Source organism: Chamaea fasciata, unplaced genomic scaffold (assembly GCF_029207755.1).
Source record: "Chamaea fasciata isolate MVZ Bird 193981 ecotype frontalis unplaced genomic scaffold, bChaFas1.0.hap1 SCAF_501, whole genome shotgun sequence".
NCBI classification, from domain to species: domain Eukaryota; kingdom Metazoa; phylum Chordata; class Aves; order Passeriformes; family Sylviidae; genus Chamaea; species Chamaea fasciata.
Window position 1 is genome coordinate 37,058 of NW_027094586.1, and position 18,177 is coordinate 55,234.

At 51.5% G+C, this 18,177-nt stretch overlaps 1 protein-coding gene and 1 long non-coding RNA gene across 2 annotated transcripts; one reads left to right on the plus strand and one right to left on the minus strand.

Moving 5' to 3' along the window:
• Positions 1-728: 728 nt before the first annotated feature.
• PPP4C (protein phosphatase 4 catalytic subunit) lies at positions 729-16,364 on the plus strand. The gene is made up of 9 exons (XM_066208859.1): positions 729-759; positions 4,975-5,090; positions 6,664-6,715; positions 8,734-8,784; positions 8,878-8,979; positions 10,412-10,585; positions 11,844-11,970; positions 14,300-14,489; positions 15,822-16,364. The coding sequence occupies exons 2-9, from the start codon at positions 4,993-4,995 to the stop codon at positions 15,949-15,951; spliced, it is 924 nt and encodes a 307-aa protein (XP_066064956.1). The 5' UTR covers positions 729-759; positions 4,975-4,992; the 3' UTR covers positions 15,952-16,364.
• Positions 15,922-16,867, minus strand: LOC136305582 (uncharacterized). Its single transcript, XR_010725375.1, has 3 exons — positions 16,359-16,867; positions 16,256-16,307; positions 15,922-15,990 (listed from the first exon to the last, which is right to left on the minus strand). It is a non-coding gene; the product is annotated as an uncharacterized lncRNA (long non-coding RNA).
• Between the last annotated feature and the right edge of the window lie 1,310 nt (positions 16,868-18,177).

An 18,177-nucleotide genomic window follows, 5' to 3' on the forward strand; every position in this document is an offset into this window, starting at 1 on the left:
TTTGGGGACGTTTTGGGGCTTTGACCCCAAAATTTGGGGATTTTGGGCAATTTTGGGTCCATTTTCTCCAAAATTTCGGCATTTCGGGTAATTTTGGGTCCCTTTCCCCTAAATTTGGGATTTCGGATAATTTTGGGTCCATTTTCTCCACAAATTCCGGGATTTCGGGCAATTTTGGATCCCTTTCCCCTCAATTTTGGGATTTCGGGTCGTTTCAACCCCAATTTTTGAGATTTTGGGGGAATTTTCGATCCCTTTCCCCAAAATTCCGGGATTTCGGCCAATTTTGGATCCTTTTCCCTCAATCCCGGGATTTTTCGATCCCTTTTCCCCACAAATTCCCCAATTTCGGGCAATTTTGGATCCTTTTCCCTCAATCCCGGGATTTTTCGATCCCTTTTCCCCCACAAATTCCCCAATTTCGGGCAATTTTGGATCCTTTTCCCCTCAATCCCGGGATTTTTCGATCCCTTTTCCCCACAAATTCCCCAATTTCGGGCAATTTTGGATCCTTTTCCCTCAATCCCGGGATTTTTCGATCCCTTTTTCCCCACAAATTCCCCAATTTCGGGCGTTTTTTTCCTCATTTCTGGGACTTTTTTCCCGCCCGCCGCCATCGCCGCGACTTTTCTACCGCCGCCCCCGGCGCCATTTTAGTTCCTCCATCCCCTTCACTTCCGGTACGCCACTTCCGCTCCGCCGCTTCCGGTTAGCGAGGGGGGGTGGGCGTGGCCGGAAGTGACGCAGGCGGCGGCGGCGGTGGGTCCTCGGCGGCGGTTTTGGGGCCAATTTGGGACTTTTTGGGTCATTTTTGGGGCGTTTTTCGTCGTTTTTTCACTTTTCGGGACGTTCCGGAAGGTTCCGAGGCGGTTCCGGGGGGTCTCGGAGCCGTTCGGGGGATCCCGGGGGGGCTCGGCGCCGAATTCGGGACATTTCGGGTCGTTCGGGGTCGGTTTTTATCGTTTTCGGGCATTTTCGGGAGAATTTGGGGCCGTTTTGGGGCACTTTGATCATTTTTGGGCATTTTGGGACGTTTTGCGGCGAATTTGGGTAATTTGGGGGCATTTGGGGCATTTAAAAATAATTTTTATCATTTTTGATCATTTCGGGTCATTTTGAGGCGATTTTCGGACATTTCGGGGCATTTTGGGTCATTTTTTATCATTTTGGGTCATTTGGGGGCGAATTTGGGTCACTTTGGGCCAGTTTTTATCATTTTTCGGCATTTCGAATCGTTTTGCGGCGAATTTGGGTAATTTTGGGGCATTTGGGTCATTTTGGGACATTTTGGGCCATTTTTAAGCATTTTTAAGCATTTTTTTATCATTTTGGGGCATTTTGGGGCGAATTTGGGTGATTTGGGGGCATTTCGGGACATTTGGGGACATTTTGGCACATTTTTTATCATTTTTGGGCGTTTGGGGGCAAATTTGGGGCATTTGGGGACATTTTGGGGCATTTTTTATCATTTTGGGGCATTTTGGGGGGAATTTGGGGCATTTTGGGTCATTTTTTATCATTTTGGGGCATTTCGGGACATTTTTGAACATTTTGGGCCATTTTAAATTAGTTTTTAGCATTTTGGGGCATTTTGGGACATTTTGGACCATTTTGAAGCATTTTTAAGCATTTTTTATCATTTTGGGGCATTTTGGGGCGAATTTGGGTGATTTTGGGGCATTTTGGGGCATTTTGGGACATTTTTGAACATTTTGGGCCATTTTTAATCAGTTTTTAGCATTTTGAGTCATTTTTGGACATTTTGGGGCATTTTTTATCATTTTGGGGCCATTTTGGGGCCTTTTGGAGGAATTCGGGAATTTTGGGGCGAATTTGGGACATTTCGGGTCGTTTGGGGTCGGTTTTTATCATTTTCGGGCATTTCGGGGGATTTTGGGGAATTTGGGGCCGTTTTGGGGCGAATTTGGGGCATTTGGGGACATTTTGGGCCATTTTTAATCATTTTTTAGCATTTGGGGGCATTTTTTAGCATTTTGGGGCGAATTTGGGTCATTTTGGGACATTTTGGGACTTTTTTAGCATTTTGAGTAGTTTTGGGTCGTTTTGCGGCGAATTTGGGTAACTTTGGGACATTTCGGGGCATTTTGGGACATTTTTTATCATTTTTTATCATTTTTGGGCATTTGGGGTCGTTTTGGGGCGAATTTGGGTAATTTGGGGCCATTTTGGGGCATTTTGGGACTTTTTTATATTTTTTTATCATTTTTGGGCATTTGGGGTCGTTTTGGGGCGAATTTGGGTAATTTGGGGCCATTTTGGGGCATTTTGGGACTTTTTTATATTTTTTAATCATTTTTGGGCATTTTGGGTCGTTTTGGGGCGAATTTGGGGCATTTTGGGGTATTTTTTATCATTTTTGGGGCATTTTGGGGCATTTTGGGCCATTTTTTATGATTTTGGGGCATTTTGGGGGGAATTTGAGGCATTTTGGGGCATTTTTTATCATTTTGGGCCATTTTTAATCATTTTTTAGCATTTTGAGTCATTATGGGACATTTTGGGGCATTTTTTATCCTTATTTATCATTTTGGGGCGAATTTGGGACATTTTGGGGCATTTTTTATCATTTTTGGGCATTTTGGGTCATTTTTTTATCATTTTGGGCCATTTTGGGGCCTTTTGGAGGAATTCAGGAATTTTGGGGCGAATTCGGGACATTTCGGGTCATTTGGGGTCGATTTTTATCATTTTCGGACATTTGGGGAGAATTTGGGGAATTTTGGGGCATTTTGGGCCATTTTTAATTATTTTTTACCATTTTGGGTCATTTTGGGGCGAATTTGGGTCATTTTGGGCCATTTTGGGGCATTTTTTATCATTTTTGGGCATTTTGGGTCGTTTTGGGTCGATTTGGGGTAATTTTGGGACATTTGGGGACATTTTTTATCATTTTTTATCATTTTGGGGCGAATTTGGGGCATTTTGGGACATTTTGGGACATTTTTTATCATTTTTTGGCATTTTTAGGAGTTTTGGGGCGAATTTGGATCATTTTGGGCCATTTTTAATCATTTTTTATCGTTTTGGGGCATTTTTGGGTCGATTTCGTCGCTCCGGGGTTGGATTTTTGGGGTCCCTGAGGGAATTTGGGAGAAATTTGGGGGAATTTGGGGGAATTTTGAGGAGATTTTTGGAATTTCGGGAGAGTTTTGAGGGAATTTCTGTGGAATTTTGAGGGATTTGGGGAATTTTTGGGGGAATTTGGGGATTTTGGGGGATTTTTTTTAAATTTTGGTGAATTTTGAGGGAATTTTGGGATTTTTTGGGGAATTTTTTTGGATTTTGGTGAATTTTGGGGGAATTTGGGGATTTTGGGGGGAATTTTTTTTTTTGGTGTATTTTGGGGTAATTTGGAGATTTTTGGGAATTTTTCTGGATTTGGGGGAATTTTGGGATTTTTTGGGAATCTTTTGGATTTTGGTGAATTTTGGGGGAATTTGGGGATTTCTGGGAATTTTTTTTTGGATTTTGGTGAAGTTTGGTGAATTTTGGGTTTTTTGGAAATTTTTTTTATTTTGGTGAATTTTGGGGGAATTTTGGGAATTTTTTTATTTTTGTGAATTTTGGGGGAATTTTGGGAGTTTTTGGGATTTTTTTTTGTGAATTTTGGGGAAATTTGGGATTTTTTTGGAATTTATTTGGATTTTGGTGAATTTTGGGGGAATTTTGGGAATTTTTGGGATTTTTTTTTTGGTGAATTTTGGGGAAATTTGGGATTTTTTGGGAATTTTTTCGGATTTTGGTGAATTTTAGGGATCCCTGAGTGGACTTTGGGAGTCCCTGGGTGGATTTTTTTTCGGATTTCGGGGCGATTTTGGGATTCCTGGGTGATTTTCGCGGGAATTTGGGGGAATTTTGGTGGATTTTGGGGGGAATTTTTTGGATTTTGGGTGAATTTTTCGGGATTTTGGGTGGATTTGGGGGGAATTCTGGTGGATTTGGGAGAATTTGGGGTAAATTTTGACGGAATTTGGGATCCCTGGGTGAATTTTGGGGCGATTTTGGGTGGATTTGGTTGAATTTTTTTATTAATTTTGGGATTTTGGGGGGATTTGGGTGAATTTTGGGGAAATTTGGGTTCCTGGATGATTTTTTTTTGGAATTTTGGGTGAATTTTGGTGGAATTTGAGTAAATTTTGTGGAATTTGGGGGGAATTTTGGTGGCTTTGGGGTGATTTTTTTGGCTTTTGGGTGAATTTTTTGGCTTTTGGGTGAATTTTTCTGATTTTGGTGAAATTTTGGGATTTTGGTGAATTTCGGTGGATTTGGGGTAAATTTTGTGGCATTTGCGTGAATTTGGGGGGATTTTGGTGAATTTTTGGGGATTTTGGGTAAATTTGGGTGGATTTTGGTGGAATTTTGGGTGAATTTGGGTGAATTTTTTGGATTTTGATGAATTTTGGTGGATTTGGGGTAAATTTTGTGGAATTTGGGTGAATTTTGGTGGAATTTTGGGTGAATTTGGGTGAATTTTTTGGATTTTGATGAATTTTGGGTGAATTTGGGTGAATTTTTTGTGATTTTGGGCGAATTTTGGTGGAATTTTGGGTGAATTTTTTGTGATTTTTGGGGTCCCCGGGTGGATTTTCGGGCCCCTAATTAATTAATTAGTGGCTAATTACCCCACCCGCGAAGGTTTTAACCCTTTCCAAGCCCCTTCTCACCCCTTTTAATGCGAAATTGACGCTTAATTACCCCCGGGGCTCGTTAATTACCCCTGGTAGGGGTTAATGACTCCCAGTGGGTGGTTCAGCAATTAACGAGGCTCCTAATTAATCAATTAGGGGGTTAATTAATCCCGCTCGGACACTTTTAACCCTTTCCAAGCCACTCTTCCCGCCCCTTTTAATGAGAAACTGGGGGTTAATTACCCCCAAAGCTCGTTAATTACCCCTCAACCCGCCCCCCGGGAGGCCGCGAGTGAATTAACGAGGTTGCTAATTAATGAATTAGGGGTTAATTAGCGCCGCCATGGGGGAGCTGAGTGACCTGGACCGGCAGATCGAGCAGCTGCGGCGCTGCGAGCTCATCAAGGAGAGCGAGGTCAAGGCCCTGTGCGCCAAGGCCCGGTAATTAACGCTAATTAACGCGAATTAGCGACGCTGATTGGCTGATTAATAACGGGGGGGACTTGTCAAGGGCCGGTAATTAACGCTAATTAACGCGAATTAATGATGGTGATTGGCTGATTAATAACGGGGGGCTCGTCAAGGCCCACTGATTAGCCCTAATTAACGCTAATTAACGACGCTGGTTCGCTGAATAATAACGAGGGTGCTCGTCAAGGGCCGGTAATTAACGCTAATTAACGCGAATTAATGACACTGGTTCGCTGATTAATAACGGGCTCATCAAGCCCCGGTAATTAACGCTAATTAATGATGCTGATTAGCTGATTAATAACGACACTGATTGGCTGATTAATAACGGGGGGGCTCATCAAGGCCCACTGATTAGCCCTAATTATCGCTAATTAATGACGCTGATTGGCTGGTTAATAACGGGGGGGCTCGTCGAGGAGAGCGAGGTCAAGGCCCGGTAATTAACGCTAATTAACCTGATTAATAACGATAATTGGCCTGACTGTTCGCACTTGTAATATTAATTCACGCTAATTATTGGCAGCGATTAATGCTAATTAGTCGCAGGACTTAATGCTGATTAATGCTAATTAGTTATTAATGGCAGTTAATGCGAACGATTGCGGCTAATTGACGCTGATTGGCACTAATTAGTGCTGGTTTGTGCTAATTATTGAAGCTAATTAACTGATGAGCGTCAATTAGCGCTAGTTATTATGTATTGATGATGGTTAATGCTAGGCGGTGCTAATTATTAACACTAATTAGCGCTATTATCGCTGATTTTCACCGGTCGCCCTAATTAGCACTAATTACTGACGGTAATTAAGGCAGGTTTGTGGTAATGATTGCTGATTGACACTGGTCAATACTGAATAATGCTAATTGCCGCTAATTAACGCTAATTAACGCCTCTAATTAGTTGGTTGTTAATGGGCGTTCATCGAGGACAGTGAGGTCAAGACTTGGTAATTAATGCTAATGAACGCTAATTAATATTGCTGATTAATATTGCTAATTGTTGCCTCATTAGCGACACTGAGTAGCCGAGCTCTTAGCATTAATTAATAGTAATGGTCGTTATTAGTGCTGGTTAGCGCTAATTAATGGCAGCAATTAGTGCTGATTGATGCCGATTGACGGCTGGTCAATGCTCGTTAACACTAATTAATGCTCTTGGCATCGCGCCAATTATTGCTGATTCATGCTAATTAATGAGGGTAATTAATGCTGATTGACGTGTTACTGCTAATTAACGCTATCGCTAATTGCTGCCAATTAATGCCAACCGCTGTTAGCTGCCTACGGCAATTAACGCTGATTGGTTTTGCTCATTAGCCCCAACAAACGCCAATTCACGCTAATTATCAACGTTAATGAGCGCTGGGTAAGCGTCACCATTGCTAATTAACGCTCCTTAATGCCGGCCGCTGCTAATTAACGCTGATTAGCGCTAATCGTTAACGCTAATGAGGCCTTGGAGGGGTCAGTGGGGGCGTTAATGAGTTGGGGGGGGGGTTTTAATTAACGAGGGTTAATTAACGGGTTGTTAATTGCGCAGGGAGATCCTGGTGGAGGAGAGCAACGTGCAGAGGGTGGATTCGCCCGTCACCGTGAGCGGAATTTCGGGAATTTCGGGAATTTCGGGGGGAATTTGGGGAATTTTTGGAATTTGGGGGAAATTTTGGGGGAATTTTGGGAATTTTGGGGGGAAAATTGGGGAATTTTGGGATTTTGGGGGGAAATTTTGGGGGAAATTTGGGAAATTTTGGAATTTGGGGGAAATTTTAGGAATTTCGGGGGAAATTTGGGAATTTTTTGGGGGGAGATTTGGGGAATTTCGGGGGAAATTTTCGGGAGTCTGGGGAATTTTGGGGAATTTTGGGAACTTTTCAGGGAGTTTGGGGGAAATTTGGGGAATTTTTTGGGAATTTTGGGGGAATTTTAGGGGAAATTTTGGGGATTTTTGGGAGAATTTGGGGGAAGTTTGGGAATTTTGGGGGGATTTTGGAAATTTTGGGGGAATTTTGGAAGTTTTGGGGGAAATTTGGGGAATTTTGAAGGAAATTTGCAAATTTGGGGGAATTTCTGGGAAAAATTGGGGAATTTTTGGGAAATTTGCAACTTTTGGGGGAGTTTTGGGGGATTTTGGGGGGGAAATTTTGGGGGAATTCTGGGATTTCTGGGGGGATTTTGAGACGGAGATTTTGGCGATTTTTGGGGGGAATTTTGGGGGAGTTTTGGGGATTTGGGGAAAATTTGGAGAATTTTGGGGGGATTTGGGGGAAATTTTGGGGGTTTTTGGGAGAATTCAGGGGGAAGTTCGGGAATTTTGAGGGAAATTTGCAAATTTTGGGGGAGTTTGGGGGAATTTTTGGGAAAATTTGGGGAATTTTTGGGAAATTTGCAAATTTTGGGGAAGTTTTAGGGAATTTTTGGGGAATTTTTTGGGGGAAATTTTTGGGGAATTCTGGGATTTTTGGGGGGATTTTGAGACGGAGATTTTGGAGATTTTTGGGGACAAAATTTGGGAATTTTGGGGAGATTTTGGGGGGATTTTTGAGGAATTTGGGGAGTTTCGGGGGGGATTTGTGGGAATTGGGGAGGGGCACTTTGGGGATTTTTGGGGGATTTTGGGGATTTTTGGGGGATTTTTTTTGATTTTTGGGGATTTTCGGGGAACTTTTGGGATTTTTCGCGGGATTTGGGGGAGTTTTGGCAATTTCCGAGGGAACTTGGGGAGATTTGGGGGAATTTGGGGAATTTTTAGGGAATTTTCGGAAACTTTGGGAAGCTTTTAGTGGGATTTTGAGTGATTTGGGACATTTTGGGTGTTTTGGGTTAATTTGGGACATTTCGGGTGATTTTGGGTTAATTTGGAACATTTCGAGTGATTTTGGGACGTTTCGGGTGATTTTGGGCAATTTTGGGACATTTTGGGTTAATTTGGGACATTTTGGGTGATTTGGGTAATTTTGGGACATTTTGGGTGGTTTTGGGTTATTTTGGGACATTTTGGGTTATTTTGGGACATTTCGGGTATTTTTGGGTTAATTTGGGACATTTCGGGTAATTTTGGGTTAATTTGGGACATTTTGGGTGTTTTGGGGTTAATTTGGAACATTTTGGGTAATTTTGGGACATTTTGGGTGGTTTTGGGTTATTTTGGGACATTTTGGGTTATTTTGGGACATTTCGGGTATTTTTGGGTTAATTTGGGACATTTCGGGTAATTTTGGGTTAATTTGGGACATTTTGGATGTTTTGGGGTTAATTTGGAACATTTTGGGTAATTTTGGGACATTTTGGGTGGTTTTGGGTTATTTTGGGACATTTTGGGTTATTTTGGGACATTTCGGGTATTTTTGGGTTAATTTGGGACATTTCGGGTAATTTTGGGTTAATTTGGGACATTTTGGATGTTTTGGGGTTAATTTGGAACATTTTGGGTAATTTTGGGCCATTTCGGGTGTTTTTGGGTGATTTCGGGTGTTTTTGGGTGATTTTGGGGATGTTTCAGGTGTTTTTGGGTTAATTTGGGCCGTTTCGGGTGGTTTTGGGTGATTTCGGGTGTTTTTGGGTGATTTCGGGGACGTTTCGGGTGATTTTGGGGTCCCCGTGTCCCCCCCAGGTGTGCGGGGACATCCACGGGCAGTTCTACGACCTCAAGGAGCTCTTCAGGGTCAGTGACCTTTGACCTCTGACCCCCGAGTGACCCCCGAGTGACCCCGGAGCCCCTTACCTGTCTCACCTGTCGGTGTCTCACCTGTCCCAGGTGGGCGGGGACGTCCCGGAGACCAATTACCTGTTCATGGGCGACTTCGTCGACCGCGGCTTCTACAGCGTGGAGACCTTCCTGCTGCTGCTGGCGCTCAAGGTGAGCTCAGGTGTGCCCAGGTGAGCTCAGGTGAGCTCAGGTGAGCTCAGGTGTGCTCAGGTGTGCTCAGGTGTGTGTGAGACCTTCCTGCTGCTGCTGGTGTTACCTGTACTCAGGTGAGCTCAGGTGTGCCCAGGTGAGCTCAGGTGTGCTCAGGTGTGCTCAGGTGTGCCCAGGTGAGCTCAGGTGAGCTCAGGTGAGCTCAGGTGTGCTCAGGTGTGCCCAGGTGAGCTCAGGTGTGCTCAGGTGTGCTCAGGTGTGCCCAGGTGAGCTCAGGTGTGTGTGAGACCTTCCTGCTGCTGCTGGCGCTCAAGGTGTGCCCAGGTGTCACTGTGGGCGTGTCCATGGGTGTTACCTGTGCCCAGGTGTGCCCAGGTGTCACTGTGGGCGTGTCTATGGGCGTTACCTGTACTCAGGTGTGCCCAGGTGTGACATGGGTGTTGCTGTGGCTGTATCTATGGGCACACAGGCGTGTTTCCTGCGCTCAGGTGTGCTCCCCATGGCCCAGGTGCGTTACCTGTGCCCAGGCGTGTTACCTGCGCTCAGGTGCGCTCCCCGCGGCCCAGGTGTGCTCCCCGCGCTCAGATGCGTTACCTGCGCTCAGGTGTGCTCCCCGCGGCCAGGTGCGGTACCTGTGCCCAGGTGCGCTCCCCGCGGCCCAGGTGCGTTCCCCGCGCTCAGGTGTGCTCCCCGCGGCCCAGGTGTGTTACCTGTGCCCAGGCGTGTTACCTGCGCTCAGGTGTGCTCCCCGCGCTCAGGTGTGCTCCCTATGGCCCAGGCGTGTTACCTGCGCTCAGGTGTGCTCCCCGCAGCCCAGGTGCGTTACCTGTGCCCAGGCGTGTTACCTGTGCTCAGGTGTGCTCCCTATGGCCCAGGCGTGTTACCTGCACTCAGGTGCGCGCCCCGCGGCCCAGGTGCGTTGCCTGCGCTCAGGTGCGCTCCCCGCGCTCAGGTGCGTTACCTGCGCTCAGGTGTGCTCCCCACAGCCAGGTGCATTCCCGGCGCTCAGGTGTGCTCCCCGCGCTCAGATGCGTTACCTGCGCTCAGGTGTGCTCCCCACGGCCCAGGTGCGTTACCTGTGCCCAGGCGTGTTACCTGCGCTCAGGTGTGCTCCCCGTGGCCCAGGTGCGCTCCCCGCGCTCAGGTGTGTTACCTGTACCCAGGTGCACTCCCCGCGGCCCAGGTGCGGTACCTGTGCCCAGGTGCGCTCCCCGCGCTCAGATGCGTTACCTGCGCTCAGGTGCGCTCCCCGCGGCCCAGGTGCGTTACCTGTGCCCAGGTGCGTTCCCCGCGCTCAGGTGTGCTCCCCGTGGCCCAGGTGCATTCCCCGCGCTCAGGTGTGTTACCTGTACCCAGGTGCGCTCCCCGCGGCCAGGTGCGTTACCTGTGCCCAGGCGTGTTACCTGCGCTCAGGTGCGCTCCCCGCGCTCAGGTGCGGTACCCGGACCGGATCACGCTGATCAGGGGCAACCACGAGTCGCGGCAGATCACGCAGGTGTACGGCTTCTACGACGAGTGCCTGCGCAAGTACGGCTCGGTCACCGTGTGGCGCTACTGCACCGAGATCTTCGACTACCTGAGCCTGTCGGCCATCATCGACGGCAAGGTGAGCGCACCTGGGCGGCCGCGGGGAGGTGGGACACACCTGGGGGTACCTGAGGGTGTTTGGGATGCACCTGGGACACACCTGGGGACACCTGGGGACACCTGGGGACACCTGGGAACACCTGGGGGTACCTGAGACACACCTGGGGACACCTGGGACACACCTGGGAACACCTGGGGACACCTGGGGACACCTGGGGACACCTGGGAACACCTGGGGACACACCTGGGGACCCCTGGGACATACCTGGGACACACCTGGGACACACCTGGGACACACCTGGGGACACCTGGGGACACCTGGGGACACCTGGGGACACCTGGGAACACCTGGGGACACACCTGGGGACACCTGGGGACACCTGGGAACACACCTGGGGACCCCTGGGACATACCTGGGACATACCTGGGACACACCTGGGACACACCTGGGGACCCCTGGGACATACCTGGGGGGAGATTGGGACACGTGGGACACACCCGAGGACACCTGGGGGGAGATGGGGGGAGATGGGGACACCTGGGGACACACCTGGGAGCAGCTGGGACACACCTGGGCACACCTGGGGACACCTGGAGGCACCTGGAGACACCTGGGGACACCTGGGACACACCTGGGGGGAGATGGGGACACCTGGAGTGGGGGAGGGGGGCAAATGGGGCACACCTGGGGACAGCTCCGACACACCTGGGGACACACCTGGGGCAGGCGCAGGGGGTGGGACGCCAAAGTCCCCGAATGTCCCCGAATGCCCCCAGTGTCCCCAAATGTCCCAAATTCCCCAAATCCCCCAAACGTCCGGGATCCACCTGAGTGTCCCCGAATGTCCCCAGGTGTGTCCCAGGTGTCCCCAGGTGTGTCCCCAGGTATCCCAGGTGTCCCCAGGTGTGTCCCAGCTGTCCCCAGGTGTGTCCCCAGGTATCCCAGGTGTCCCAGGTGTGTCCCAGCTGTCCCCAGGTGTCCCCAGGTGTGTCCCCAGCTATCCCCAGCTGTCCCCAGGTGTCCCAGGTGTGTCCCCAGGTGTGTCCCAGGTATCCCAGGTGTGTCCCCAGGTGTCCCCAGCTGTCCCCAGGTGCCCCCAGGTGTCCCCAGGTGTGTCCCCAGGTGTGTCCCCAGGTGTGTCCCCAGCTATCCCCAGCTGTCCCCAGGTATCCCAGGTGTGTCCCAGGTGTGTCCCAGGTATCCCCAGCTGTCCCCAGGTGCCCCCAGGTGTGTCCCCAGGTGTCCCAGGTGTCCCCACTGTCCCCGTTGTCCCCAGATCTTCTGCGTGCACGGCGGGCTGTCCCCGTCCATCCAGACCCTGGACCAGATCCGCACCATCGACCGCAAGCAGGAGGTGCCGCACGACGGGCCCATGTGCGACCTGCTCTGGTCCGACCCCGAAGGTGAGGGGGCCGCGGGGGGGGCCGCACGCCCGGGCACCTGGAACATCCCGAAATCCCGAAAAGATCCCGGAAATCCCCGAAAAAATCCCCAAAAAATCCCCCAAATCCTCAAAATTTTACACCAAAATTTAAGAAATTTGGGTCAAAATCGAGATAAATTCACTCAAAATCCACCTGAAATTCCTACTTCAGTCACCTGGGCACAGGTGAGGGACAGGTGAGGGGGGGACACGCCCAGGCCCAAAAAATCCCGAAAATCCTGAAAAAATCCCGAAAATCCACGGGATTTTACACCGAAAATGGAAAAAATTGCGTCAAAATCGGGATAAATTCACTCAAAATCCACCTGAAATTCCTACTTCAGTCACCTGGGCACAGGTGTGGGACAGGTGAGGGGGGGGGACACGCCCAGGCCCAAAAAATCCCGAAAATCCTGAAAAAATCCCGAAAATCCACGGGATTTTACACCGAAAATGGAAAAAATTGCGTCAAAATCGGGATAAATTCACTCAAAATCCACCTGAAATTCCTACTTCAGTCACCTGGGCACAGGTGTGGGACAGGTGAGGGGGGGGACACGCCCAGGCCCAAAAAATCCCCAAAAAATCTTGAAAATCCCGAAAAAATCCCAAAAATCCCAAAAATTTTACACCAAAATTTAAAAATTTGGGTCAAAATCGGGATAAAGTCACTCAAAATCTGTCTGAATTCTCCACTTGAGTCACCTGGGCACAGGTGAGGGACAGGTGAGGGGGGGGACACGCCCAGGCCCAAAAAATCCTGAAAAAATCCCCAAAATCCTGAAAAAATCCCGAAAATCCCGAAAAAATCCCGAAAATACCAAAAATCCACAAAATTTTATGCCAAAATTAAAAAAAATTGGGTCAAAATGGGGATAAATTCAGTCAAAATCTGTCTGAGTTTCGCACTTCGGTCACCTGGGCACAGGTGAGGGACAGGTGAGGGGGGGACACGCCCACCATCAAAAAACCTCCGAATTTTACCCCAAAATTCACGAAACCTTCCTAAAAATCGATGGAATTGCCCCAAAAATCACCTGGATCCACCTCACCTGTCCTCACCTGTCTCACCTGTCCTCACCTGTCCTCACCTGTCCCACCTGTCCCACCTGTCTCACCCGTCTCACCTGTCCTCACCTGTCCCACCTGTCTCACCCGTCTCACCTGTCTCACCTGTCCTCACCTGTCCCACCTGTCTCACCCGTCTCACCTGTCCTCACCTGTCTCACCTGTCCTCACCTGTCTCACCCGTCTCACCTGTCCTCACCTGTCCCACCTGTCTCACCTGTCCTCACCTGTCCTCACCTGTCTCACCTGTCCTCACCTGTCCTCACCTGTCTCACCTGTCCCCACCTGTCTCACCTGTCCTCACCTGTCTCACCTGTCTCACCTGTCTCACCTGTCTCACCTGTCCTCACCTGTCTCACCTGTCTCACCTGTCTCACCTGTCTCACCTGTCCCACCTGTCCTCACCTGTCTCACCTGTCTCACCTGTCCTCACCTGTCTCACCTGTCTCACCTGTCTCACCTGTCCCACCTGTCCTCACCTGTCTCACCTGTCTCACCTGTCCTCACCTGTCCTCACCTGTTCTCACCTGTCTCACCTGTCTCACCTGTCCCACCTGTCTCACCTGTCTCACCTGTCCTCACCTGTCTCACCTGTCCTCACCTGTCCTCACCTGTCCCACCTGTCCTCACCTGTCTCACCTGTCTCACCTGTCCTCACCTGTCCTCACCTGTCCTCACCTGTCTCACCTGTCTCACCTGTCCTCACCTGTCCTCACCTGTCCTCACCTGTCTCACCTGTCCCCACCTGTCCTCACTTGTCTCACCTGTCTCACCTGTCCTCACCTGTCCTCACCTGTCTCACCTGTCCCCACCTGTCCTCACCTGTCTCACCTGTCTCACCTGTCCTCACCTGTCCTCACCTGTCTCACCTGTCTCACCTGTTCTCACCTGTCTCACCTGTCTCACCTGTCCCCACCTGTCCTCACCTGTCTCACCTGTCTCACCTGTCTCACCTGTCCTCACCTGTCCCACCTGTCTCACCTGTTCTCACCTGTCTCACCTGTCTCACCTGTCCTCACCTGTCCCACCTGTCTCACCTGTCTCACCTGTCTCACCTGTCCTCACCTGTCCCACCTGTCTCACCTGTTCTCACCTGTCTCACCTGTCTCACCTGTCCTCACCTGTCCCACCTGTCTCACCTGTCTCACCTGTCTCACCTATCCTCACCTGTCTCACCTGTCCTCACCTGTCCTCACCTGTCTCACCTGTCCTCACCTGTCCTCACCTGTCTCACCTGTCAGACACCACGGGCTGGGGCGTGTCCCCCCGCGGGGCCGGTTACCTGTTCGGCTCGGACGTGGTGGCGCAGTTCAACGCGGCCAACGAGGTGTCCATGATCTGCCGCGCCCACCAGCTGGTCATGGAGGGCTACAAGTGGCACTTCGGGGAGACCGTGCTCACCGTCTGGTCGGCGCCCAATTACTGCTACCGGTATGCTAATGAGATGCTAATGAGGCGGCGATTAATTGGGAGTTATAGGGGGATTGGTTACAGGGTGGGTGTGGTTGGGGCACACCTGTGTGGGGAGTAATGGCGGCCAGGTGAGGGGCTCTGGAGAGGGATGGGAGGGTGGGATTGCTGCCTAATTACTACTACCAGTATGCTAATGAGATGGTAATTAGGTGTTAAGTAGGTGGTGGTGATGTAGGTGATTAATGAGGGGCGGGTGTGGTTGGGGCACACCTGTATGGGGAGTAATGGCGGCCAGGTGAGGGGCTTTGGAGAGGGGTGGGAGGGTGGGATTGGTGCCCAATTACTGCTACCGGTATGCTAATGAGATGCTAATGAGGCGGTGATTAATTGGGAGTTATGCGGGGAATGATTACAGCGGGTGGGGTTTGGGCACACCTGTATGGGGAGTAATGGCGGCCAGGTGAGGGGCTCTGGAAAGGGGTGGGAGGGTGGGATTGGTGGCCAATTACTGCTACCGGTATGCTAATGAGATGCTAATGAGGCGGCGATTAATTGGGAGTTATAGGGGGATTGGTTACAGGGTGGGTGTGGTTGGGGCACACCTGTATGGGCAGTAATGGCGGCCAGGTGAGGGGCTCAGGAGAGGGGTGGGAGGGTGGGACGGGAACGCAACTCTCATTACATTTATGCAAATGAGAGGCTAATTAGGTGGTAAATAATTGGGTGTTATGTGGGGATTGATTAGAGTGGGTGGGGTTGGGGCACACCTGTATGGGCAGTAATGGCGGCCAGGTGAGTGAGTCAGGACAGGAGTAGGAAGGTGGGATTGGAGGCCGGTTATTGTTATCGGTATGCTAATGAGATGCTAATTAGAGGATAATTATGCAGCCGTTTCATAGGCTGCTAATGAGGTGCAGGCGCGGCGTGCGCACACCTGTATGGGCAGTAATGGCGGCCAGGTGAGCGGCTCGGGGGAGGGCTGGGAGAGCGCCATTGGCTCCCCGACTCTCGTTACGTTGATGCAAATGAGATGCTAATGAGGGACGAGCCACCGAGGCGACAATCCAGGTGAGTCCGGGGTCGGTTTTGGGGTCTCCAGGTGAGCCGGGCAGGTAAAAACGACCGCGAAAACTTCGCCGAAACCAATTAACGATATGCAAATGAGATGCAAATGGGATGCAAATGAGGGCTGAGGCCCAGAGGGGGTGGAGCTAAGCCACTCAGGTGGGTCCAGGTCGGTTTTGGGGTCTCCAGGTGAGCCGGGCAGGTAAAAACACTTCCGGAACCAATCAATGAGTGTCTAACGATGAGATGCAAATGAGATGCAAACGAGATGCGGCCGGCCGGCAGGTGCGGCAACGTGGCGGCCATCTTGGAGCTGGACGAGCACCTGCAGAAGGAGTTCATCATCTTCGAGGCGGCGCCGCAGGAGACGCGCGGGATCCCCGCCAAGAAACCTGTGGCCGATTATTTCCTGTGACGCACCTGGGGACGCACCTGGGGGCGCCTGAGGACACACCTGGGGACACCTGGAGACTCCTGGGGTCACCTGGGGACACCTGGGGACACCTGGGGACTCCTGGAGACTCCTGGGACACACCTGAGGACTCCTGGAGACTCCTGGGGACTCCTGGGGGTACCTGAGGACACACCTGGGGACTCCTGGGGTCACCTGGGGACACCTGGGGACTCCTGGAGACTCCTGGGGACTCCTGGGGACTCCTGGGGTCACCTGGGGACACCTCAGGACTCTTGGGGGCGCCTGAGGACACACCTGGGGACACCTGGGGACACCTGGGGAGACCTGGGGACACACCTGAGGACTCCTGGGGTCACCTGGGGACACCTGGGGACACCTGGGACACACCTGGGGACTCCTGGGGTCACCTGGGGACTCCTGGGATACACCTGAGGACTCCTGGAGACTCCTGGGGACTCCCGGGGGCACCTGGGCGTGTCTGGGGATACCTGGGGACACCTGGGGACACACCTGGAGACTCCTGGGGACACCTGGGGACTCCTGGGACACACCTAGGGGTACCTGGGGAGTCCCGGGGACACACCTGGGCACACCTGGGATAGACCCGGGGACACCTGAGGTCACCCCAGGGGTACCTGGGGACACACCTGGGGGCACCTGGGCGTGTCTGGGGATACACCTGGGGACACCTGGGAGCTCCTGGAGGTGCCTGGGACGCACCTGGGGACACCTGAAGCCTCTCAAGGTTCCACCTGGGGGGGTACCTGGGGACATCCAGGGTCACCTGAGGTCACCCTGGGCACACCTGGGCCATTGGGGACCCCCTGGTGACCTTTGGGTTGACCTCCAGGTGACCCCCAGGTGACCCTTGGGGACCCTCCCCTCCCCCTCCCTCCCGCGCGTGTTTTGGGGCGAAAACGGGGAAAATTTTTTTGGGTTTTTTTTTGTTGGTTTTTTTTTTTTTCTCGGCTCCGTTTGGATAAAAAAAAAGATCAAAAAAAAAAAAAATCCCAAAATGTGTTTTTGGGGGGAATCCCGTCGTCCTCCGCGGCACAACCAAGATGGCGGCGCGCCGGGTCCCACATTGTGGCGGGTGCAATATGGCGGCCTACGCGCCGGAAACGCTGGCGCAGACCGGAAGTTTAAAAAAGCAGCGTTATGGGTTGGCCACGCCTCTTTCGCATGCGCCACGCCCACAGGAGGGGCGTGGCCGATCGCAGTGCACACCTGGCTCCCGCGCTTCGCTTCAAATCTCGCGCGAGGTGGGACGAAAGGGCAGTTGGATGAGAGCGAAGTCTCGCGAGGCTTTCCGGAGAGGAGAGTGGAAGATCTCGCGAGATTCCGCATGGCGGGAAAAGGGGGGGGTAAGATCTCACGGGAGCTCCCAAGGAGAAACGCTGGAATCTCGCGAGACTTGGCGCGGCGGGAGGGCGCGAAGAGGGAGATGAAGGAAGAGGCGGGGGGGAATCTCGCGAGAACGAACGCCGATCTCGCGAGGCTTGCGTGAGGGGCGGGAGTGAGGGGAAAGCCTCAGTTGGCGGCGGCGTTGAAATCTCGCGAGAGAGCCCGGAGGAAAGCGGTATGATCTCGCGAGACGTCCACGGGAGGGAGGGGGAGGAGGGCGGGGGAGGAAGGCCTGAGGGAGGCGGGAGGAAGGAGGGGGCTGAAAAATCGCGATAGCGCCCATCGGGAAGCGTTACAATCTCGCGAGACTTCGCGTGTGGCGGGCGAGAGAGGGCAGGGGAGGACCGAGCTCTCGCGAGAGCGCCCGTTGAAACGCGGGAGTCTCTCGCGAGACTTGGCGTGAGGGGAGAGTCGTGAAGAGGGAGGGCGGCGCGAAATCCCGCGAGATCGCAACCCCGCTCGCTGGGAGCTCTCGCGAGATTTGGCGCGGCGGGAAGAAAGGGCGAGGAACGAGGTGGGGGGGCCAGATCTCGCGAGATCTCCCATTGCAAGGCCACGAGGTCTCGCGAGATCTGAGTGGCGGCGGGAAGTTTTTCCCTTAGAACCGGTTTTACCTCCAAATTTTTTTTTTTGCCTCAAAACTGAACACTTTTAAACCTCCAAATTCCCCGGTTTTTTTTACCTCAAATTTCACCAATTTTTTTTACCTCAAAATAATAATTGTTTTGTTTTTCACTCGAAATTCGGGAAGTTTTTTTTGCCACCAACTTCCGCGGTTTTTAAAACCTTCCCCCTCCCCAAAAAAAATAAAATCCCAGCAAA

Bases quoted from the DNA above. Each gene is read 5' to 3' on its own strand.
- PPP4C (XM_066208859.1), top strand. From the start codon at position 4,993: ATGGGGGAGCTGAGTGACCTGGACCGGCAGATCGAGCAGCTGCGGCGC. The intron at 8,785-8,877 runs GTCAGTGACCTT...CACCTGTCCCAG, and splicing joins ACCTCAAGGAGCTCTTCAGG to GTGGGCGGGGACGTCCCGGA. The intron at 10,586-11,843 runs GTGAGCGCACCT...CGTTGTCCCCAG, and splicing joins CGGCCATCATCGACGGCAAG to ATCTTCTGCGTGCACGGCGG.